General features: G+C 56.3%; 10 protein-coding genes across 17 annotated transcripts in view; all 10 read right to left on the minus strand.

Moving 5' to 3' along the window:
- Positions 1-31: 31 nt before the first annotated feature.
- Positions 32-1,190, minus strand: ABB37_04911 (putative leucine carboxyl methyltransferase; the record flags this gene model as incomplete). Of its 3 annotated transcripts, none has more annotated exons than XM_015802739.1 (1): positions 32-1,190. In XM_015802739.1, exon 1 carries the CDS (start codon positions 920-922, stop codon positions 32-34), a length of 891 nt encoding a protein of 296 aa, XP_015658255.1. In that variant the 5' UTR covers positions 923-1,190. The 3 variants fall into 3 exon arrangements, with proteins under 3 accessions (XP_015658255.1, XP_015658254.1, XP_015658253.1); XM_015802738.1 differs by having other exon boundaries at positions 32-1,095; XM_015802737.1 differs by having other exon boundaries at positions 32-1,077.
- Positions 1,191-1,492: 302 nt separating this feature from the next.
- On the minus strand, positions 1,493-4,912 carry ABB37_04912 (hypothetical protein; the record flags this gene model as incomplete). The annotated part of the gene is made up of 1 exon (XM_015802740.1): positions 1,493-4,912. The coding sequence occupies exon 1, from the start codon at positions 4,664-4,666 to the stop codon at positions 1,493-1,495; it is 3,174 nt and encodes a 1,057-aa protein (XP_015658256.1). The 5' UTR covers positions 4,667-4,912.
- Positions 4,913-5,284: 372 nt separating this feature from the next.
- ABB37_04913 (putative DNA damage repair protein) lies at positions 5,285-7,521 on the minus strand (the record flags this gene model as incomplete). Of its 2 annotated transcripts, none has more annotated exons than XM_015802742.1 (1): positions 5,285-7,521. In XM_015802742.1, the coding sequence occupies exon 1, from the start codon at positions 7,169-7,171 to the stop codon at positions 5,285-5,287; it is 1,887 nt and encodes a 628-aa protein (XP_015658258.1). In that variant the 5' UTR covers positions 7,172-7,521. The 2 variants fall into 2 exon arrangements, with proteins under 2 accessions (XP_015658258.1, XP_015658257.1); XM_015802741.1 differs by having other exon boundaries at positions 5,285-7,516.
- Positions 7,522-8,092: 571 nt separating this feature from the next.
- On the minus strand, positions 8,093-10,667 carry ABB37_04914 (hypothetical protein; the record flags this gene model as incomplete). 2 transcript variants are annotated; one of them, XM_015802744.1, is made up of 1 exon in its annotated part: positions 8,093-10,667. In XM_015802744.1, exon 1 carries the CDS (start codon positions 10,628-10,630, stop codon positions 8,093-8,095), a length of 2,538 nt encoding a protein of 845 aa, XP_015658260.1. In that variant the 5' UTR covers positions 10,631-10,667. The 2 variants fall into 2 exon arrangements, with proteins under 2 accessions (XP_015658260.1, XP_015658259.1); XM_015802743.1 differs by having other exon boundaries at positions 8,093-10,659.
- Positions 10,668-11,174: 507 nt separating this feature from the next.
- On the minus strand, positions 11,175-12,286 carry ABB37_04915 (putative mRNA capping methyltransferase; the record flags this gene model as incomplete). Its single annotated transcript, XM_015802745.1, has 1 exon — positions 11,175-12,286. The coding sequence occupies exon 1, from the start codon at positions 12,186-12,188 to the stop codon at positions 11,175-11,177; it is 1,014 nt and encodes a 337-aa protein (XP_015658261.1). The 5' UTR covers positions 12,189-12,286.
- Positions 12,287-12,845: 559 nt separating this feature from the next.
- ABB37_04916 (hypothetical protein) lies at positions 12,846-14,108 on the minus strand (the record flags this gene model as incomplete). The annotated part of the gene is made up of 1 exon (XM_015802746.1): positions 12,846-14,108. The coding sequence occupies exon 1, from the start codon at positions 13,959-13,961 to the stop codon at positions 12,846-12,848; it is 1,116 nt and encodes a 371-aa protein (XP_015658262.1). The 5' UTR covers positions 13,962-14,108.
- A 408-nt stretch (positions 14,109-14,516) lies between these two features.
- On the minus strand, positions 14,517-16,639 carry ABB37_04917 (hypothetical protein; the record flags this gene model as incomplete). The annotated part of the gene is made up of 1 exon (XM_015802747.1): positions 14,517-16,639. Exon 1 carries the CDS (start codon positions 16,452-16,454, stop codon positions 14,517-14,519), a length of 1,938 nt encoding a protein of 645 aa, XP_015658263.1. The 5' UTR covers positions 16,455-16,639.
- A 965-nt stretch (positions 16,640-17,604) lies between these two features.
- On the minus strand, positions 17,605-19,117 carry ABB37_04918 (fructose-6-phosphate2-kinase/fructose-26-bisph os phatase-likeprotein; the record flags this gene model as incomplete). 2 transcript variants are annotated; one of them, XM_015802749.1, is made up of 1 exon in its annotated part: positions 17,605-19,117. In XM_015802749.1, the coding sequence occupies exon 1, from the start codon at positions 19,060-19,062 to the stop codon at positions 17,605-17,607; it is 1,458 nt and encodes a 485-aa protein (XP_015658265.1). In that variant the 5' UTR covers positions 19,063-19,117. The 2 variants fall into 2 exon arrangements, with proteins under 2 accessions (XP_015658265.1, XP_015658264.1); XM_015802748.1 differs by having other exon boundaries at positions 17,605-19,114.
- Positions 19,118-19,675: 558 nt separating this feature from the next.
- ABB37_04919 (hypothetical protein) lies at positions 19,676-20,640 on the minus strand (the record flags this gene model as incomplete). 2 transcript variants are annotated; one of them, XM_015802751.1, is made up of 1 exon in its annotated part: positions 19,676-20,640. In XM_015802751.1, exon 1 carries the CDS (start codon positions 20,540-20,542, stop codon positions 19,676-19,678), a length of 867 nt encoding a protein of 288 aa, XP_015658267.1. In that variant the 5' UTR covers positions 20,543-20,640. The 2 variants fall into 2 exon arrangements, with proteins under 2 accessions (XP_015658267.1, XP_015658266.1); XM_015802750.1 differs by having other exon boundaries at positions 19,676-20,629.
- A 523-nt stretch (positions 20,641-21,163) lies between these two features.
- The window catches only part of ABB37_04920 (putative mitochondrial hypothetical protein), a gene marked incomplete at its 3' end in the record, with an annotated part of 497 nt that continues 386 nt past the window's right edge, over positions 21,164-21,274 (minus strand). For both annotated transcript variants that reach the window (XM_015802753.1, XM_015802752.1), the window contains exon 1: positions 21,164-21,274. This exon is cut by the window's right edge. In XM_015802753.1, coding sequence (XP_015658269.1) covers positions 21,164-21,274 — 111 coding nt within the window.

Below are 21,274 nucleotides of genomic sequence, written 5' to 3' on the forward strand. Positions count from 1 at the left end.
CTTCGCAACCATAGTTATGCTGCTAACGGGCTCAGAAAAGCTTGGGTAAAGGCGCGTCCTCGGTGGAGGCGACAACGAAGCCGTAGTGCTCGTGCACCAGGTTCCACTCCTCCCAGTCGTCGATCATCTCAAGTTTGTTGAGGCCAATTTGAAGTTTGCGCGGGACACTAAGGTACAGACTCTTCATAGTTACCGCCGTCACCGTTTTGAAGCCGAGGTCCCTGCACCGCTGCGCATGCGCCTCCGTTGTGGGGAAGTCAGCAATGCCTTTGAACTCGGCGCCAAACTGCTGCAAGTTCTCCACCATCACCTTGCCGAAGCGGTCAAAGGGCTCGATTGCGTCGTATGTCACGAGCATCGTGTTCGTGTCGAGACCAATCACATCTGACATCACCGTCTTGAGGAGCTCCGTTGTAACGGAGCCCTCTATGTATACAAAGACCATCTCGGCCAGCATAATGGTGGGAATGCCACTCTGCAAATGTTGCTTGAGCACCTCAGCCACACCCTTCGCATCGTACAGGTTGCAGGAAGCGATGACGTATTCAGACTGCACTAGCGAGCTCAGCTCAGCATGGCGGCGAATTATGCGCTCTTTCTCCGCCACGAGATCCGCAAAGTCAAGCTCTACAAACTTCCTCACCGGAAAGTCCGGATTTGCCTGCTTCAGCCGAAAGAAGAGCGTGTCCATGCCAGCGCCGAAGTTTATCACCTGAACCGGCTGCCCCGCGGCGGCGGCGAAGCCCTTCACACAGTTCTCGATGGCCATCGCGCGGAGCCACGTGCCGCGATTCATCAGCGGGCTATTCACAATGGTCTCATCCTTGGCAAAAAAGGTGACAAAAGGATCGTCCAGGTAGTGCTTGCGAACGCAGTGTATCTTGCGCGAGCACGCATCGTGCGCCGTCCGTTGCAATGCCATTGCCAGCAGCCGTAGCGAAAACGAGAAGCAGGGATACCGACGTCAAGTAACGCAAGCAGGGAGTAAGTGTCCAAGCAAGAAAAGTACTTCTGTTGACGTCTTCCTTCGCGCTCGAAGAACACTCCACGCAACGCAGTGAGGCAGAAAAAAAAAACTTGGGTGTGTAAGCTTGCTTTTATTGTTTTTTATGGAAGACACCACGTGGGTGGCGAGGAAGAACGGGTCAGGTGAAGCAGAAGCGGTAGGGTCAAAGCAGCACCGCAGGCGCTAAAGAAAGACGTATGAAAAGGGAAAAGAGAGTTGTGCAACGCGTACCCCTCGGCATATCGGCGAGGAGAGTAAAATCCTCCTTTGGGTTTTCTTTGCTTGTGGTGCGGTCACTCTTCCCGCAATTGCATAGCAACCAATCAGGAAGCAGAGATGAGCCTGCGCTCACGTTCGCCGGTGTTCACGTTATGAAAAGGTGTCGAGCTCAAAGTAGGCAAGCTTTGCGAACATGTATTTTTTAAAATTATTTTTGTGAGGCAAAACGCATTCTTCTCTCGCTCTCTCTTCGCGTGTGTGCACATGTTAGGCACCAATAATGCTTGTGCCGCGCACCGAGGACAACGCATCCTGCACTAACTCCTCAAATTGAGCGTCGTTCGTGGTGCTGTGACTTGCTGCGGATTGGAGAGCTGGGAAGATCGTCTGGAGAAAGGCCGCGCTGTGCGGCACTTCCCCTGCGAGGCTCTCCATAAGGTGCAAAAGAGTCCCGGGTGAAACACCTCTTGTCAGGATAAGCAGCGCACGCGAGATTTGCTGCAGATTGTTGAAGAACACTTTTCCAGAGGTCAAGGCTCGCAGCACAACTTTGAGCAGGTCGGCGCAGGCGCTCGCGTGGTTGGCTTGCGGAGTGGAAGCCTCCAAAAACGCTGCGACGCACGCTGTGACAGAGATGCCGGCGCGTTGGATGTTGACCCGCTCGCTGTTCAGCGCGTAGAGCATGGCGGAGAGAAACGCGTCGGAGCTGCTAGAGAAGACGAAGTCTGCGGTGAAGGACTCAGCGCACACCTCCATGCAGCTGAACAGCGAGTCCTCCAGACTCGGCAGGCTCAACGACCGCTCGTCCATGTGTCGCAGCAGTTCACCGGCCGTCTCCACCGTTGAGGCCGAGAGCGCGCGTGTATCGTCGTCCGGAAGAAAGCAGTCGAGGGCCTTCCACTGCGCCAACGAACTCAGCAGCTTCGCAACACCGATCATATAGTCTGCCTTGTCGTTTTCGCCCTCGGCAGACGTCCACGTGTTGCTGGTGCGGACAGCCTGAACGGAGTAGCGGAGCTCCGATACAACGAGGCCGAGAAGCGCACGGATGCTATCGTCATCCAGCAGTGGGGCACACGCCACAAACATGCTTCGGGCAAACTGCACCGACTCGAGGGCGATTTCGCGCTCATAAAACTTCGAGGTCGACACGTGGATGAGCTGCTGCCCCACCGCCAACAGCCCAGGAAACGAACCGCGGATTACTTGCTGGCTGTGCAACGACTCGAACATGCCAGCCAGGGAGCTCAGTATCTCCAGCACCAAATTCACATCGTCGTTAGAGGACGGCGACAAGGTGAACTCATTCAGACGCGTCTGCACCGTGCTTGCATCGGGACTGCAGGCCAAGATGAAGGCAATGATGCGCCCTCGTGTGTGACCGTGGAAGCGAAAGCGGTGGATCTGCTGCGCTGCCTGCGTGAGCTGCTGGAACGAACTCTGCGCTTCACAGAAAATGCGCACGGAGCCGCTCTTGTCTGCGATGCAGTCGAGCAGACGGCACGCGGCACCGGTGGCGTCTTCCTCGAACGGGGAGACCTGCAAGGCTCCCGTGACAGCTACCAGTGCGAGGTCCACTACCTTAGCGCCTTCGTCGAACGCGCCGGCGTACAGCGGGCACGTCTCGTCGTTCTCGACATAGGTCCTGATGTAGTGCGTCAGGATGTCAAGAAACGCAGCCTGCACCGCCGAGCTCGCCGCAACGGGGCTCTGCAGCAGCGGGAGAAGAGCGTTTACCGCCGTCATGAGCTGCAGCAGCAGCGAATTGTTCTCCGCCCCCATCTCTAAAAAGCACCGGGGAATGTAAGGCTGTTCGCCCTCCACCGGGTCGGCGATGAAGAAGCCGATGATTCTCAGCAGCGTCCACAGTGCTTCGAACAGCGGCGACGGCACCGCGGCGGCGCTGAGCGAATTCGCGAGAGACGCCTGCAACGTCTGGGTGGAGTGGATGAGGAGTTCGCAGGTGTAGCTGGCGCAAATGCGGCCCACCTGGGCGACAAGGTGGAGGTGTGAGCTCGTGAAGCTTTCGGAGAAGTAGTCGTCCTCCAGCTCTACGGCGTCGACGCTGACCTTCACCGCCATGTAGGTGGAAAAGATGTGCTGGCAACCCTCGCTGATGAGGTGGCGCTGGGCGCAACTCTTCGAGTTGTGTGCCGAGAAGCTGTTGCGGTCAATGTACGAGGTGAGGTGGTACCACACACTCAGCATCTCATCCACGCAGGACATCACGTCTGGGTCGTCGCCGCTACTGGTATTGCAGCGCCGTATGAGAAAGCAGGTCAGGCTGGCCAGTCGCGTGATGAGAGGTTGCGCCGGAGGGAAGAAGAAGAACTCCACGTAGTTCGACACAAGCCGCAAAACGGCCGTGGCCAGCAGCGGGAAGAGGTGCAACTCGCGCTCCGTCGCACAGCCGGTCAGGTGCTCGAAGACGTCCAGGCAAAGCGTGAGGGACGACGCCAAAAATCGGATCGACCCCTCCTCCCCCCACTGGCTACCTTTAAATGCGCAAAGGAGCTGAATCATTTCCACCAACTTCTGCCGGTCCACAGCCACGCCTTTCACGGCGCCACTTCCGTACCACTCCCGCAGCACATCGTGCACTGTGAAGACAGCGGCAGAGGCGGAGGCGGCGTCCGTGTGCAGCGGCACCGTGCCCACCAGCAGTCGTTCCCACTCGGGGTGGGACACGTAGAAGACACCGCACGACTCCTCCGTGGAGGAATCCTCTTCAAAAAACTGGTGCGACGGCCACGCAAAGCACGAGACGAGTGCCGTAAGGCCTCTGTCCACCGACATCTCTGACTCCGCGGAGAGCGCAAGGAGACTGCGGAAGATGGCCTGGATGAGCAGCGGCAGGCGGCCATCCGAGGAGAACAGCTCACGGCAGCGTCGGTGCACGCGCACCGGCAGTCCGCGGTACCGCGAGACCCCGCTGAACAGTCCAAACTCCTCCACCGTCGACTGGCAGATCACGCGATGCAGGAAGGCCTTGTGCGACGGGAAATGGACCTGCACGAGGTCCATCAGTCCTGCCAGCAGTACCTCCACCTCCGCCGCGTGCACTTCGAGGAGATCGTCGACGCAGCCGAGCTTCAGCGCGACGGCCATGGCAGTTGCCAACTCGGAGACGACGGGCAGCCACGCGTGCGACTCGGCCTGCTCTGCCAGCCGATAGCCGTAATCTAGCAAGAAAGGGACGGCGGTGCTGCTCTGCTGCTTGCGGTCACCCGCGTAGCGGGTAAGGGCGTACGTCACGACTTTCAGAGCAACAAAGCGCACGTAGACGTTGTCTTCGGTGGTGCATGGGCTCGACAATGACTCCACTGCAATTTGAAAGGCACGGGAGGCGTCACCCAGCTCCAGCTCACGCAGTGCTTCGGCAGCGCCTCTGTGATCACCACAACGCAGGCAAGCTGCGGCCTGTACGAGATGATCCGTCATTTATTATCGCCTCTGTGAAAAGACGCTGCGGAGTGAAACGTGGGAATCGCGCTTCCTCAAGATGCAATACGGCAATGTTTGATACTAATATGTATATTCTTTATCGCAAAAAGGTCAACGTTAAATGGCGCGTCTTCTCTTTCACGTCGAGAAAATTCACTTCGTTTTCATCTTTGTGTTGTCGCTGTAGTATCGGCTACTCTGTTTTGTGGGAGGGTTCAGGAAGGATGAAATGCAACGCAGGGCTATGCGCGGAACACCACGGCGTGCCGGCGGATGGCATAAGGAGGACACGAGATAGAATCAGAAAATGTACGCAGCATTGAGAACTGAGTGAAACAGTCAGGCGATAACACGGCATATATAGCGGTGTTGGTAGGCCGCCTCGCTAAACTTGCCTATGGATCCGCTAAAGGGAGCACCCAAAAAAAGCGATCTCCGATTACGGACGCATTTAACGCCCTCCACCACCTTTCCGTTTTGCTCTTGTTCGTTTCCCTCGTCACGCAGATTTTCAAACGTTTCTTTTTCTCTCTTTTCCTTGCTCTTGAGACAGGCGCGAAGCCACCACGCAAAAAGAAGGGCGAGAAACACGCACCAACAAACGGTCGTGCACCTTCAGTCAAAGTCGAGAGGTGCGGGAAGACGTGTGTTCGCGAAGTCCACCAACGTTTCGAAGCACTTCGCAGCGTGGTCCGTCGCAGCAGACTCCGCTAACTTTACAAGAGCGCCGCGAAGATACGCTTTGACCAGTGGGTAGTCGAGTTGTCTACAGGCAGCCTCACAGCCGCGCTGCCAGGCTGCGATACATTCCTCCAGCGCCTTCCCCCTCCACGACCGAGACACAAGTGCATAGAGCTGCTCAGCAGAAGAAGCAGCTACTGCACAAACAGCAGCGTTGGTGGCTGCGGCCGTGGGGACGTCACTTCCTCGTGCGTCAGAGAGTCGTGCTGCAGGAGTAGACTCCACCACGGTGACCGCCTCGTCGGAGCGCGGTCGTTTGGCGTTGAAAAAGGCCGCCGCGAGCGACAACTGCTGGCCGGTCGTGCGCTGACGCACAATCGGAGCCTCGCCTTTAACACGCAGCCCCGTGGCCTGCACCGTCATGCCGCGCACATCCTCGATGACGATGTCGCGCAGGGCTGGCAACGTAACGGTCCAGATATTCTGATCCTCTGCGCCGGTCGTCAGGCCCAGCTGTGCAGCGCGTTCTTCGTCGGAGATGGATCGGGACGTCACCAGAAGCGGCCTCACTGCACGATCGAGCTCGTTGAACATCAGCTCCGCCTCCTCTGCGGCCATGGGGTGCGGCAGCTTCAACGAGAGGTGCACCTCCACACACTTTCCACGGCCCATAAACTTCAGCGTCTCCTTTGGATGCAACGGGTGCCGCTCCAGAAGCGTCACACGCATTCCTTGCGCCACAGCGTTCGCGCGACGCAGTTTACCGCATACATCGTCCAGCAATTGGCGCAGAACATTTGCAACATCCGCGGCGCTCTGCGGACGCACGGCGTAGTTCATGGTGCAGCCAACAGAATTGGGGACGCGCTTGCCTAAGTAACGCTGATCGTCTGGGTCACCGGTGCGGGTCACCACGCGACTGTCTTCTCCGCGAGCGCGGTGGTAAAAGGTCTCGCCTTGCTTTTTCCCCAAGATTTGCTGCAGCTCCTCCAGTTTCAGCTGCTGCACCGTTCCACACGTGACGTCGTCCGCATCGGTGTCTTCGCTGATGTACTTGCGTTCCCGCAGGGCGCCGCAGATCTTCTCCATCGTGTTCTCGCCAGCACCGTGGATGTAGTCTAATGGTAGACTGATCATGATGCTCGGCACGTCTTTCGGGTCCACCACACGAATGCCATTTGGCTTGGCGCGATCGGTGGCGACGCGGGCCAGCATGATGTTCGGCCCAATCCCGCAGGAGGCGGTGCACCCCGTTGCGGCAAACAGCTCCCTGCGCACCGTTTCGCAGAAGCTCTGCAGCACGGCGTAGTCGGTGGTGTCTGCGGCCAGCATCACCTCATCGATGCTGTAGACCTCCAACGACATCTTCACATTGTGCGGGAAGGACTCGAAGACGATGCGGTACAGCGTCTTGGCAACACGCTCGCACCCTTCCAGGTCGTAGCCTAAGGTCACAAGATCCGGGCAGCGCACCTTTGCCGCGTTCACGTACATGCCAGCCCGGATGCCAAACGTGCGCGCCACGTAGTTGCACGACGAGATGTCACTGTTGAACTTTCCCGCAGCGATGCCCACCGGCTGGGACCGCAGATGCGCGTTTTCCGGCTTTGCCAGTTGCACTGAGCAGAAGAAAGCGTCCATGTCGATGTGAATAAACGCGCGTTGCTGCTCCAGCGTGCCGTGGTTCCACTCCGGGTGGGCGGCGAACAGCTCGCGGAACTCGTCCTCCATTTTCGTCTTCCATTGCCCGATAAAATGCAAGCGGGAATGCTGCTGGAAGTGCTGGAGGCTGTTCACCTGGTCTCGCATGCTCTGGCTCATCTTTCACCGTCAGCGCACGGCGTCTTGCTCTTCGCAGGAGGATCAACGTCAGCGAGGTAGACCAGCTCCGATAGAATCTGCCCCACCAATGCACTTGCCCTATCGTCCAGGCTGAGACGGGAGTCGATGTCTTTTGCAATGGCGTGTGGGAGCAGAGGAGGCGCCTTCTGTGCCTCACCGTGCATCGAGATAGGGGTGCTCTGTATTGCAGGAAACCAAAAAGTAAAAACAAAACAGTAGTTGTTCAACTCAACTTGGGTGTGCCCCGCGACTGCGTAGTCCTACTGCCTTTTTCCCATTGCAAATGAAGGCACAGCCTTCTCCTCTGCTGTTGCGATCTCGAACTGAGCTGCAGTTGAGATTGGAAAGAAAAACAAAAAGGAGATAGAACGAGTAGCTGATTATTCTCCTTGTTTTATAGGGCGTTGTTGCTCACCGCTCGTTGTCAGGCGCGCAAAACAGAGTTACGCGCTTGATGGCATGTTCAGAGCAACACACGTAACGCGTTGTTTTTCTTTTTCCCTCGCCGCTCTTTTTCAGCAGTTGTCGCGTGGATTTGAGGCACTGCTCATTTGCGTGCCAACTCACCCTCGTCGCGTTCCCTTCAAGTCATGAAGAAGCAGAACCGCTTCAACGCAATTTTCTATTTGTTCCACTATCGCGCGTGCGCATGTCGCTTTCAGAGCAGGGCAGTGTTCATAAGCTTCGAAAGGCCGCAGAGAGCAAAAATAAACACAAGCTGGACGCTACATAAAGCATACAAAAAAAAAAGGAGATATCGAATAGACATGGCAGAAGATGCATTCCAGTAGTTTACATCAAGACGAAAAGCAGAAACCGGGAACAAGGAAGGGTAAAGAGCCCGTGTTGTGTCACGTAGATCAGACGGCCTAAGCAAATCAACGAAGAAAAAAACGCTCTCTATTCGAACCGAAGATAGCCGGCAGAGTTGTCCAGGGGAACACACAGGTACCCCACGTCCTCGCTGCACGCCTCCATCACGAGGTTGGCAGACGACAAAACCGTACCCTCTTCATCCAGAATAAGAAAAAAGGCCATTCCAGGATTTGCGCAGCGCGGCATGACCGCCGCAGCTGATGGCGCGTATGGGACGTAAAACGCTATGGTGCGCTCGCCCACAATGCCCTCCTCCTGCTGCTGAGCCAGGTAAAAGCTAACGTCGAAGAGCTGACTCGAGTCCCACATGTTGACGCTCGCTGCACGCTGGTTCGGCTCCTGTTTAAGTGAAATGCTGTGCAGCGTCCACACCGGCGACGCCTTGTCGGTGTAGCTTTTTTGCGTCCGTCGGAGAAGGCGGCGCCACTCTGCGTGCTCCGCGAAGTGGATCAAATCGCGCTGCAGGTAGGCATCCGTAAGCATTTCCTCACACTGAGCTGCATAGGAGTTGAGCAGTGGCGGTCCGCTGACCTTCTGCGACTCATACGAGTCCAGTGAAGAGGCGTTCTCTGTGAGCTCCCAGTCGGCGTACACCTCCTGCCATGCCTGCTCGACGCACTCGGGCAGGTCCCCGTCGAGGTTGAGCAGGAGAAATGCGTCCTCGTCAGCATCGTGTTGGTCGGCTGCCACACCTCTTTTCGAAGCTGCGTTGCTGACCTCAATTTCCTCCAACGTGCTACGAGCTGATGTGTGCAGAGACGACAGTTGCTCAGTTGCTGCAGTGCAAAGCGCCCGCCGGCTATTCTGTTCAGAATCGCACAACTGCGCGACGCACCTGTGCCAATGCGAAGATCGCTCGTCCGCTTCCACCTGGAGCCGACTTGAGCGCTCCTGCAGGCAGCAGTAAAGCAGGGCCAGTGCATGCCGCTCCTCGAGTTCTTCCTTCTCAGTTTGACTGCGAAAGTGCTCCTCCACAAGAAGAAGAGGTCGGCTCACGTCTGACGCACGGAAACGCGCCAGCGACTGGCGCAGAGACAAGAACAAGTCAGCTGCTGCGGTGCACTCGCAGTGGTCGATGACGGCTCGTGCGGCGCTCTCCCCCAGAGTGAGCAGCTCCTTTTGTCGTGTGTGGAAATGACCGATGTAGCGGCGCCGCAGCAGGTTGAAGTCGTGAGCCTCGTCAGCGAGGATGCGCTGCGTGACCGCTGCACAGCTGAGGAGCACCGAGACCGCCGCGTACTTAATCTTGAGGCGCAGCCGTACCTGCGCCTCCGCACTGCAGACCCCCCGGCGAGCGGCAGTCTCCGCTATCCCGAGTACCGTGACAGCTTGCAGAGCGCCGGCCTCCTTCTGCCAGAGGTGGAGCTGCCGGAAGATAACATTGGCCGCACGATTCTCCTCCTCCCACAGGGCTCTTGCTCCGGTCACGTAGTCCTGGCAGAGGGCGCGACGTTCGCCACGGTGACGTTTGCAGGCGGACATACGGCACTCTGCGGCGAGCCTCAACGCGTCAAACGCGGTCCTCTCCTGACCGGCGAGTTGGTGGCGCACGAGAAGTTCGACCTTGCTAAAGACACTCCGCACATCTGGATCTTTTGTGATCGCCTTGTACACCACTCGCCAGCCGAGTAAAAAGTTCTGCGAAAGTGTCTTGAACAGCGCTGTCTCCTGCTCTTCGACTAGAAGCCGCAACTGCGTCTCCTGCTCCACGCAGCGCAAAAGGTTGCTGGCGCAGACTGTCACGGCTGCCTGTTGTGCGGTGTCCCGGTTTGTGTCAGAGAGCAGGACCACGTCCTTTCGGATGGCAGCCGAGAAGTCCTCCTTCGCACACTCAAACAGCGCAATGGTGTGCAAGTGATACAACCGCTCCACCGCACTCCGATCTCTGTCCTCTTGCAGCTCAATTTGACGACGCGTCTCCTGCACGGTGCGGGAGTAAGCAACGCTGCGCAGGTGGCCGGACAAGCGACACTCCGTGACAATCTCGCGTTGGAGGTCGTTGCCGATTTCAATAACACGGCGATACCTGATCTCCTCTCGACAGCACTCCTCCTGTGCACAGAGAGCGACACGATCATTCGTTTCACGCAGAAAAAGCTGCGTCGTCCGTATGGAACGTGCAAGAGCACGCCGCTCAGAGCGCTCACTGCGGCGCAGAGCGCGGCGGGTCCATTCTTCCTGCAGATTCGTATGTAGAAGGTCAAACTGCTTGCCGGTTTCGGCCCAGTACGTTTCAGCTATTTTACTTCGCTGCGTCGTCTCCTCCCCCTCGATGAGCTCCCTCTCACGCAAAGCGCCCTCGGCGCCGAACGTCGCGGCCATCAGCTTGGTGCGGCACCGCGTCTCCTGCGAGAGTAACACGCCTCGCAGCTCCGTCTCGAAATTGGTGAGGGCGCCGACGCTCTTCAACGCATTGAGCTCCGCGACGATTCGACGGGTGCGCCACGTCGTGTTTTTCTTCGGGGGATGCGGCACGAGTGGCGGAGGCCGCTCCTTCTCCAGAAACGCCCGCAGCGCAGTTTGCAGGGCCGCGCTACTCGGCTTCGTCAGTTCCAACGACATGATGCACAACACGCTTCTGCTTTCACTACTGCAGCTCTACGGTTTTGATTTGATTCGGCCATTGTTTGTGAAGAAACGCACAGTTGAGTGGAACAGAAAGAAAACAGGATGGAGATAGTAGGAAGAGAAGATGCGCAACGGAGTAGAAGGTTCAGATGAACACACAGAATGTGCTTGGCGCGCGTTCAACGGCCCATAAGGTCACGACACCACTGGAGCTTCGTGCACTCAAACCCTGACAGCTCGTCAGCTGAGCAGGTAAAAGCGCATCACAAGTTATTTGCATTTTGAGAAAAAAACACAAGAACAATAATCCGTTTTCTCCAGCGCCTTCACACAACTTCATTGTATGCAATTGCAGTTGCTTCAACATGCGGCTCTTTCGACCGCGCAGTCACGTATAACGGTGACGAGTGCTGAATCACGTCCATCACCCCCCATAAAAAGAGGCCTCGCCATTGGAAGGAGCGCACTCGGCGCACGGTTGTTCCAATACAAGTTATCATTATTTTTCGCATCACACGGAGATTTCTGTCGGCGAAACTCATGCGCGTTGCTTTTCAAAGCAGATCGAGCGGTACAGCGTCACGAGTTCGTACTCCGACGGGCTCATCTTGTTGCCCTTGTTCAGTTTCCAGTTGGACGCGTACTCGTGCACAAATTGGGAGAAAGGCTTCGTCATTGCTTCGCTGACGTTCAAGCCGACCTCTCTAGCAATCCGGGTGACCATCTCCATGCACACCACGTACTCGGCACAGTCCACAAAGCCTTCGAGGTGGAAGTGATACTTGGTGCAAGGAACGAGCTGCTTTGTTCCGTTGGTCGTGACGTCAAAGGTCGGCGGCTCAGGAAAGGTGACCTCGTACAGTTCGTTGCCCAGCTTACCGTCAGCGGCGCGCTGCGACAGCACCTCGGCATCCACGGTCGTAATCAGGACGACGCCACCCGGCACCAGCGCGTTTGACACCGCGGACAGAACATCGCGAATAAGTACCGAACTTTGGCAAGCGTAGTGAAAGGCAAATTGAATGGTGACGACGTGGTAGTGACCAAACAGCGGCGAGGACGGCAAGGTTTGCTGGAGGAAACTGTCCGCGAAGCAGTCGGCAACGGAGAAGGAAGCGTCGCAGGTCAGCGGCTTGTCTGACCCGTTCACAAGCTCTGTAAAGCGCCGCTCTGCCTCATGAATGCATTCGGGAGAAACATCATAGCAATCGTAGGTAACAGTCTTCAGAGCCGATGCTGCTGCGGTTTGTCCCGGGCCCCGCACACGACTCTGTGAGTAAACCCACTTGCCCACGTCACCGCCGCGCCCACTTGCGATGTCCAGCACCGCAGCACCGCCCCCTTCTGTCGCTCCAGAAGTGGCGAGGCGGTCCAATGCAAACTGAATGAGCGATTTCTTGACAAAATTATTAAAATGGCGGAAGGCTACCTGCTGGCTGCTTCGGTCGTCCTTCCGCTGACGCGTTACATCGTCGTAGGACGCGGCGGCGTCGTTGTGATTCATGCTTAGATTACTTTCTACGTTGGTAAGGATTTCGTCCTCCGTGTACATGCGCACGAGGATGTGGTCTGTCGGGCAACGCAAACCGCAAACACAGCGCGAGTCGGAAAGTAGGAAAAGCGAGGAAAAGCGCGTCCCTTCGCAGCAGCTTCGCAGAAGAGTCAGCGTATTGCAGAGGTAAGTGAGTTGAAAACAGCGGAATTGAGAAAGGGGAGAAGAAGAAAAAAACGGAGCGGGGAAGTGGGGCTGAAAATGACTGAGAAGACGAAAGTGGCAGTACGATCTTCTATGCCATAAAAACGATTTTACAGAAAACCGTCGTCTCGGCAAAACAAAACTTGCTTTCACCGCCGCGAAATGTACTCAAGCGTTTGCTTTTTACTTTCGATGAATTCGGAAGCGAAGCAGCTTCAACCTGTTGCGGTTTCGTTTTCGTTTTTAACAGGTAGCCAGGAACAGGCGAGTTCATCGAGAATTCTGTATTGAACTTGACGCAAACTGGATATGTTGCCCTTTGCGATAAATGGCCCTGACGTGCACCGACCAAGATTCAGCTGTTATGACGAAAAAAGATGGTGTGTGTAGCACATAGTCGCCGCGACAACGATGAAACTGTGGTATGTTTCGCTGCCACGTAAGCACACCACTCAACAACAAAAAACGAAATGAAGAGCAAAGGACGACGCAATAAGGCCGAGCGAACGAAAGCTAACGAGAAAGAAGTGCGAGGGCATGACGCAACTTCCGAATCAGCACAGTTGACAGGCAAATCGTGTGTCCTCCGGTGGCATCGGTGGAAAGGTCAAAGCCACACCAGCGCAGCAGCTGCGTCGCGTCCTCAATGGGAAGGACAGCTTCTCGAAACGCCTTCGTCGACACCCGCAACGTTCGCTTTTTAATGTCAAAGGGGTCCGTGATGATGTTGCTCAGAATGAGGCGCAGCGTGCGCACGCACTCTTCGCTCTGTGCAGCCGGCGTGTGCTGCTGGATGCTCGCAACGAGCTCCTCCGCGCTGGCGGGAGTGGCACCAGCAAAGACGGTATCCAATTTCGCCTCAGCAGAAGCGGCAGCCGTGATCGCAGAGAGGTCCCACACACCCGCCGCACCGTCCTCCGCGGGCGCGCTTGTTGACTTTGCCGTGGAAGGCTGCGCCGCCTCCTGCAGCTTCGCCAGTTTCTCCGCGGCCTCAGCCCGCCCACGCTCTGCGGCCTCCTCAAACTCTCGTTCCGCCGTCGCGTAGGCCTCGTCCTTCGACATCCCTTTACGCTGCAGGCGATCCGCGACGATCTGTATTTTAACACGGCGCCGCGCCTCCAAGTCAGCCGCCTTCTCGCGGCGGGCCTCGTCGATGTCCATCTTGCGTCGCACGTCCTCCATCTCGTTCTTCATGTGTGCCATCTTGCGCATCATGTCGAGGCGCTCCCGCTCCTTCCGCTGCAGCTCCTTCGTTTCCGCCTCCTTCTTCTGTTTTGCGCGCTCCTGTAGCTCCTTCACCTTGGCCTCACGCTCCGCCTCCGTCAGGATGCGCTTCGCCTTAACCACCACCTCGACGCCAGGCTCCATCGGGGTGTCGAGCTCAGGGTGGCCCTCGTGCAACTGGATCCACTGCGTGCAGGTCGACTCATCGACGCAGCCCGCCACAATAGACTTCTTTATCGCATTCTCGCTAAATCCTCTGGCCACTAATGCGTCGAAGAGGCTTTGACTGATGGAGTAGGTGTTGCGGTCGTTGCCATCGTCTGAGGAGAGGGGCGAAGGGGACGGCGACCGTGAAGTGGGTGGCTTCGCGACACTCGGTGCGGTTTTGTTACCTTCGGCGCTCATTGTTGCTGCAATTTGTTTGCTCCTGTTGCTCTCTGCGTTGCTGTCGTGGTTGACCTCTCTTATGGGATCACGTAGAGAGTGATGGCAGTGCAACGAACCCGATCGCAGGTATGAGAAGTTCGCAATAGGTGTAAACCTCCTTGCTTCTTAAGCGCATAAGTGGAGAGCGGAGAAGTTAGGACGAGAACGGTGAAGTAGAAAACCCGTTGCAGAGGGAACATGAAACGCCCATCAAAGGCGCCTGTGAGATCGTCATGAATCACCTTCGGTTTTGAAGCTTGCGTATGCACGTTCCGCAGATCCAAAGCGACGCCTTTACAGCTCACAACATCGGAATCAACGACGCTTTGAAACGGTCTCACACACGCTGTTCTTCCACTTGCTCTGTTTCTCAGCATTAGGATTTGCGTTAAGGTGCAGCAGCGCAAACAAATCAATAAAAAGCAGCCAAGCCATAAACGCTCTCAAGCAAAGAAAAATTTGCCTCGGTCATCATGAGCAAATTGCCGGGATAACGTGCGCAAAGCCCGTTGTCGTTGCTCTACCTTCCGTTCTTCACGAAAACAGCGTGGAGAAGAGATCGTCATCGTTGCGTCTCGCGGAGGTGGCAACACCACAACTACCATTCGCGGTAGGTCCGCTGCTTCGCACTGGCGGTGACACCGAGGAAGAAGAGGAGACCAATGCGGTGGGCTGCGTAAAGAGCGCGTGGCTCTGCGGCAGTGGCGCTGGGGAGCCGGCGTTGAACGCCTGCGCGTAGTTGACGATCGAGGCGACGGCGAACTGCTTGACAGAGCCGTTGGCGTGCAGCAACAGGGGACAGAGCAGCGGGATCGACTTCAATGCGCGGTGCTCCGATGACATATTCTCCTCGATGCTCCTTAGCACGCGCAGCATGTAGTCCAACTGCGTCGAGGTGAAGTAGGCGGAAGAGTTGGAGATGCTGCGCGCCAGACTCGCCTCCACCTCCATCTTCGTCTCTGTGGAGGCAAAGGTAAGGATCTGCTCCACACACTGAAAAGCGAGCATGAACGAGTTCGTGTTCGCCGACGCAACGCCGATTAAACGAGCGGCGATGTCGTTTGGCAGCCCCAGCTTTACGGTCGGTGTCTGCTTCAGAATGTCGAGCAGCCATTCCAGCGTGCCCTTTTGAATGCGCTCGTTGCCGTCGCTCTGCAGAAGCTTCGAGATGAGTGGGATGAGGTAGGTGGCGCGGTCCTCCACCGAGGAAAAGTGCTTGTCGAGACCTTCGCGTTTTTGTAGCACTTGCTCGGCGTACACGCTCACGTTCTCCATCGACGGCGCGCGAATGATGGCGGTGAGAAAGGACACGAAGTAGTCCCGCAACGCACGGTTGAAGTTCTCGCTCGAGATGGCTTTGGTGCAGAGTAGGAGAATCGGCAGCACAAAACGCAGCATCGCGTCCACCTTGCTCTCCCGCACCATCAGTGGCACAACGTCGGAGAGAAGAACCGATTCGCAGAAGCTTCCCTGCACCAGTCCGTCGTAGAGTCCTTTCAGAAGGCGGAAGCGGGCATCGCTGTCGAGCGTGTCAAAGGTGGCCAGCCCGATCAGCGTTTTCATGTCCTGCGTGGCAAAGGGGCCGGTGTTGACAACAGTCAAGATGGGCGGCCGCGGCAGCCGCAGGGCTCCTGCAGGGAAGTACTGAGCCACCCTCGACTCCGCCGCGCTCATCTGCCGTTGCTGCTCCTGCGCGTTGCCGCCGCAGTTGAAGAGACGCCTCTCATCGATCACCTCGCAGGTGACAACGAGGAAGCTGTAGGTGTCGCTGTCGGGGAACACCAGCGGCGCAGAGGAGGTCCCGGCAAACAAGTTGTCCGTCGCGCTCTTCCGCCTCGTGCAGAAGTCGATGTATTCGATGGGAAGGTAGTCCAACAGGGGTGCCGCGACGCTGTGAAAAGGGACCGTCGGTGGCGTCAGCGCGCCAAGTTGTGCCCGCGGGACGGCGAAGCACAAATCGCCCACCTTCCACCGGTTCCCCTCCGTCACGTAGATCGATGAGAGCGCAAAGTTGACGAGTAAAATTTCTGCCTTCTCGTGCAAGAAGCGAATACCTTCAGCACAGTGGGTCATACCTAGCAATTTCACCTGCTGCGGGAGGTCCTTCACCGTCTCCGGCGCGAGCACCGAGGTCACCCGTTCCGTCACAAACCATACCTTCTTCTTCTCCTCAACAATTTGGCCCTCAATCGCCAGTACGCCGGGGTGTCGCAAGTGCGTCAGCAGCGCGACGCTGTCCTTGACCGTCTTCACCACCGTCAGCGCCTCATCAGGCGTACAGCGCTCCAGCAGGCGTTTTGTGTGAAGGGTAAAAATCGACACTTTTCTTCCGTTGGCCCGCACGACTGCATCACACTTTTCAAACAAATACCCGCGGCCGCACAGTGTCGTGCTGGACGTGTCTAGTGTGTAGGCGTAGAGGGGATCAGACGAGATGGCCGACACCACACTCTGCTTCAACTGCTTAAACATCGCACAAGGAGAAGGAGAAAGGGAGTAGCGACCCCCAAAACTAGCGTCGCAACGTCGAAGCGTCTATAAGAAAAGAAGGTAAAGATGCTGGAGAGGGGGGGGAAGACGGTTATTCAATACGCTACGATATTTAGTGGAGGAAGAGGTTGAGACTCCTTGCCGAGCCTTTGAAAAGGTTGTTTCGCTTTTTGGGGGCACAAGCGGAAAAGTGATACACAGCCAGAAGAAAGAAGGGAGGAGAGGGAGATAGATGAGAGATTAACGAAAGGGCGGGAGCGTCGTAGTAGCAAATAGGCGTTACACTCCTATTGAAGGGGAAGTGCGACGCGCAGCAAGATTGAAGTGCGTGTAGTTTATTCCGTTTTAATTTCTCTTTACGACCCTACGCTGAACATCTTTTCCTTTTGCGATGCTGCGAAGTGGTCGGAACAAAGATCACGTACACAACACCACTTTAGCTGATCGTGCGGGGGTGAAACTTGTTGGCGATCATCAGCCAACGGCTAACACCTTTGGCAGTTCATACAAAAGCATCCGGTGACTTGGTGTCTCTATTCAGCACACGCAGCTACAAGGGTTAAAAGTTTTGTTTTCTCTAATGTGTTCCGTTTTCTTCCTGTTTCGACGGAACTTGAAGAGCAGCTGGAATCGATAGTAAAAGCCCGTCGGTCAATCATGCAAGCCCAAACTACGGATATATGATACATCAACGCACGCAGTCGCCGCCCTGCTCGTGCTTCCCTTCTGAGGACTCCATGAGAAAAAAAAAACGCAACGAAGACACGCAGTCTCTGCACGCCCTCCTACGCCCACTGTAGAACAACAACGAAAAGTGTTTCGCCTAGTCACACCTGCTTCACCATTGCGGAGCTGCATCTGAGGGGCCCACGCGCCGCTGTAGGCTCGGAAGCGTGCGCTAGAGCATTTGCTGTCACACTTAACGTGCCAATAATTATTTTCTTACGATAGGGTTGCGGATACTAGGTGGGTGAAGACCACAGGTGGTGAGGGTCCGCGTCCTCTTTTTTGGATGTTGTCGTCATGAGCAATTTGGCTTGCCTCCTCTCCGAAAAATATGTAAGCAGCAAATAAAAAAAAAGATGAGACAAATATTGGGTGCTTGTTCTCCGCTGAACTGAATCGAATGCGCTCACCACCCCTCCCACCTCGCCTGCGTCTCCCCTTCGTCTTTTCGACGGCGCGATAGCGTGATCTCTGCGAGCTGAGGTTCGCCGAGGCGATTCGTGGTGCAGACCCACACCGTGCGCTGAGGGCACGGCACGTGCACCGCCTCCTCGACCGGTCGACCACCAAAGAAAGAGAGCACGGTGCGCAGGACAGCCTGATGTGCCACGACCACCACACACTTGGTGCAGTTGTTCAAGTCGATTAGCAGCGGCGTGAGGCGGCGCACCAGGTCAACGTAGGATTCGCCGTCGGGGTAGCGAAAGCCAACCTTGTCCATGTGACGGAAGGATTGGATAAAAGGGTAGAGCAGTTTGATCTCATCGTTTGTCATGTCCTCGCAAATGCCGGCGTGTATCTCGTTAAGTGACTTCAACGTCTTCAGCACCCCCTCAGTGAGAATGTTCGCCGTCGGCTGCGCTGTGCTCTGCGTGCGCCGCAGCTGGCTGCACCACACCTCAAACGCGGCGTTCTCTCCCCAAGACACGCTGCGGTCCGCGAACAGCCGCTCATTCGTGCGCACCTCGTGTTCGAAGAAGTACGCGATGGCCTCCGCGTCTTCTCGACCGGTATCTGTGAGATCCGAATTGCCGCCTAGGCGGTCCTCTACGTTGTACTCCGATTGACCGTGTCGCGTGAAGAAGACAGGAGGAAACGAGCGGAGAGTCTCGCTCGGTGCCCCGTCGACCGGCTCCTTCGTGTACAGCTGATACAAGACAGGCAGCATCGCGTTCAGGAAGCTCGCCATGTCGGAGCAGACGACGCTGCCGCTGCACCGCGACACACGCAACGCCTGGCGCTGCAGGCTGACCATGATGCGTCGATCCATTTCCTCATCCGCCGTGTCCCAGTCCTCGGCAAAGTAAAGCCAGCGGATGAGAAAGGGGCGGTCGTGCGGGAGCAGCTTCAATATCTCCTCCCGCGTGCTCTTTGCTCTGCAGTCGGTGTAAATAAAGGCCACCGGCGTCGCCACAAAACCCAGCTTCGGGTCAGAGGTGAAGTAGTTTACGGCAGCATCGATGCATCGCCGATTGTGCTCCCGCCACGCCTCCCGTTGCGCGTCAAAGCAGGCTGGTTTGTGGTCATGAAAGTTCGCAGACGCGACGTAGAACTGAATGCTTTCGCCTTTCCAGCGGAAGTAGTGCACAAAACGGGTGCAAAAGAAGCGCGCGCACACACTGCTGCGGTCATCGGCGCTGACGAAGATAAAAACCGGATTTGTGGCGTTGGAGAAGCGGTACAAGCCCATGCCCATGTCGGCGTGGCGGGGTGGTGCGCATCCTGTTAGGGATGGTGTTGGCCGGACCAGCTCGCGCTGCAGGTGATGCTCCACCCCTATCATCTTTGTGAAGTCGATCGTGTTTGTGGCATCGTCCTTCTCTTCGGCGTACACGTTGGACGCTTTTAAGCTGACGAGTTTCATTTGCGCGTCGCATGTCTCCAACGGAGGAGGAAACTGTGTGCCTGTGCGTTCCTGCTAAGGATGCGCACACACGTAGAATGCGATCGGATCGTGCATGTAAGAAACAAAAAGCAGGTGTTGAGAACAGAAGATAACGTTGTGGGTCCTCGTTCCAGTAGAACTGATGATGTACAAATGTTCACATGAGCAAATAGAAGAGCCTCTAACACCCAGGAGTAGGTGCTCCCTTCGTGAGACTCGTAGCAGCTGCACGTTGGATTCTGAAAACGACGTCCAAGAGACACAAGAGGCCTAAGTCTGTTAAAGAGAAGTCAAAACAACGCCTTCTTCACCCCCTCCCCCCTCCCCACAGTTGATGTTGTTCGCTTCACAATTTCCTCCTTTTATCTTTCTAGGTGTGTGGCAATCATGCACATTGTCGTTTCTGCCGGTTGGACAGCTCCATCACGGGCAGCGGAGTGACGCCACAACGTTGCAGTATCTAAAAAAAAAACCTAAAGCCTTCAAACCTGTGTGCCAACGGCAGCTCCTAAAAGCAATAAGTTCTTTGGAACGAGACATGTTATCGCGAATAAAATTCTAACAACGGTGCACTAGCAGCGCATCGTTCGGACTAGCTTGTCTTCTCCTTTGGCGCATTTGCACGGTCCTCCGCTTTCATCTGCTCAATGATCCGTCGCTGCTTTTGCAACAGTTCCGCACGGTGCGCCGACGATAAATTCGCTGGGTTCTGCCCACGGTAGCTGGACGGGTCGATCTGACCATTGCGGGTGAGGATGTACCGTGGAAGCAGACGCATCGCGATCACGACCAACAGCATCGCGATGGGCACGTATACGCTCGAAGACAACGACTTCTCTGCGGCGGCCGCCGTCGGCCGTCGAGTCACCTCAAAAAACGCCTTACACGGCACCGGCGTACCGTTCGAGTTGTCCGTGAGAGTGGCAGATACGATGACGCCTCCCCCCGCCACCTTCGCAAAGAAGATATCCCGAAGGCTCCACGATGTAGCGACGCACGCTCCGCTCCATCCCACCGACAGCGGCTTTGGCCGGTCGAAGTGACTGTGAAAAGACCCCTCACCCGCGAACTTGTGCAGCGACGCCGCAGTAAACCAGTCCACGGAGAGGCAGTCAACAGAGAAGCCGTCGTCGCTGCGCGTTGCGGCCCACTCGAACCTAAGCGACGGCGTAGCGCGGCACAGCTTCGTCTCCGAGCTTGGAACGGCGGTATAAATCACACCCAGTTTCGCGGCGGTAGAATCCAGCAGCTGACGCATGCGTGAGAAGTTGCGCTCGCGCAGCGCCCACCGATCAGACTCGACGTGCAACTCATGAGATGGCGGGATGGAACCTCTGCCGGGCACGAGTGTCCTCACATCCCAAATGCCGCTGTCCAGTCCCACTGCGTTTTCGCCGTACGCCGTGACAGCGCAGACAACGGCGATCGTCACAATGACGGCAGTTCTAACAAGTACCATAGTGGGCCACAAACGAGTGGTGTTCACGCTTACGCAAGGAAAGGTAAAGAGGGGAGTTGCTGCTGAGTCGGAATAAAACACGCAGACTTCGTCTCCGCTTCACCAAAGAAAAAAAGGAAGGGAGAGGAGCGCAGTGCAACACAGAGGAGGACAGATGTACGGCGTAAATGGTTTTTGCCATATTTCCTCGAACGAGCGCGCGACACTACAAGGAAGAGTTTCATTAAGTGGCGGTTTCGCATCGTCTGCGTTGGTCATGAGTCGAGTGAAGTTTCGTTCTGATGTGGAAAGCTCGGGCGCGAGGCGACAACGGGTGATAGTGCCGCTATTGTCCAAAACAGCTCTAGCCCCCAGCAAATTGAAACGTCTACGGAGAGAGAAATGCGAACTTGTCAACACTGGTATTCGTTTCGTTCTTCCGAGCAATGTTGCTGAACCAATAAAGAGAAAGCCGACGTAAACACCTTTGAATTAATAGCGACGCGTTGGGTTTTTTGTTGTTGTTGCTGTAGTGGGTTTGTGAAAACTGTGAAGACGTAATCCAATGAAAGAGTCATTGCTTGCGCACCAAAGGAAGCGAACTACGAAACCTTTTTCCAGCGCGCGGACTTTTTTTGGCCCCTACGTTGACGGCTTGTTGCGCTTCATAACGTTCATGTGAATGACTTCGTCAATTTTTCCTTCTTTGGATTCCAGCTCGAGCTCTCGTTGGTGTCGCCAAACGCGCATCTT

This window comes from Leptomonas pyrrhocoris (assembly GCF_001293395.1).
Source record: "Leptomonas pyrrhocoris isolate H10 chromosome Unknown, whole genome shotgun sequence".
Classification (NCBI taxonomy): domain Eukaryota; phylum Euglenozoa; class Kinetoplastea; order Trypanosomatida; family Trypanosomatidae; genus Leptomonas; species Leptomonas pyrrhocoris.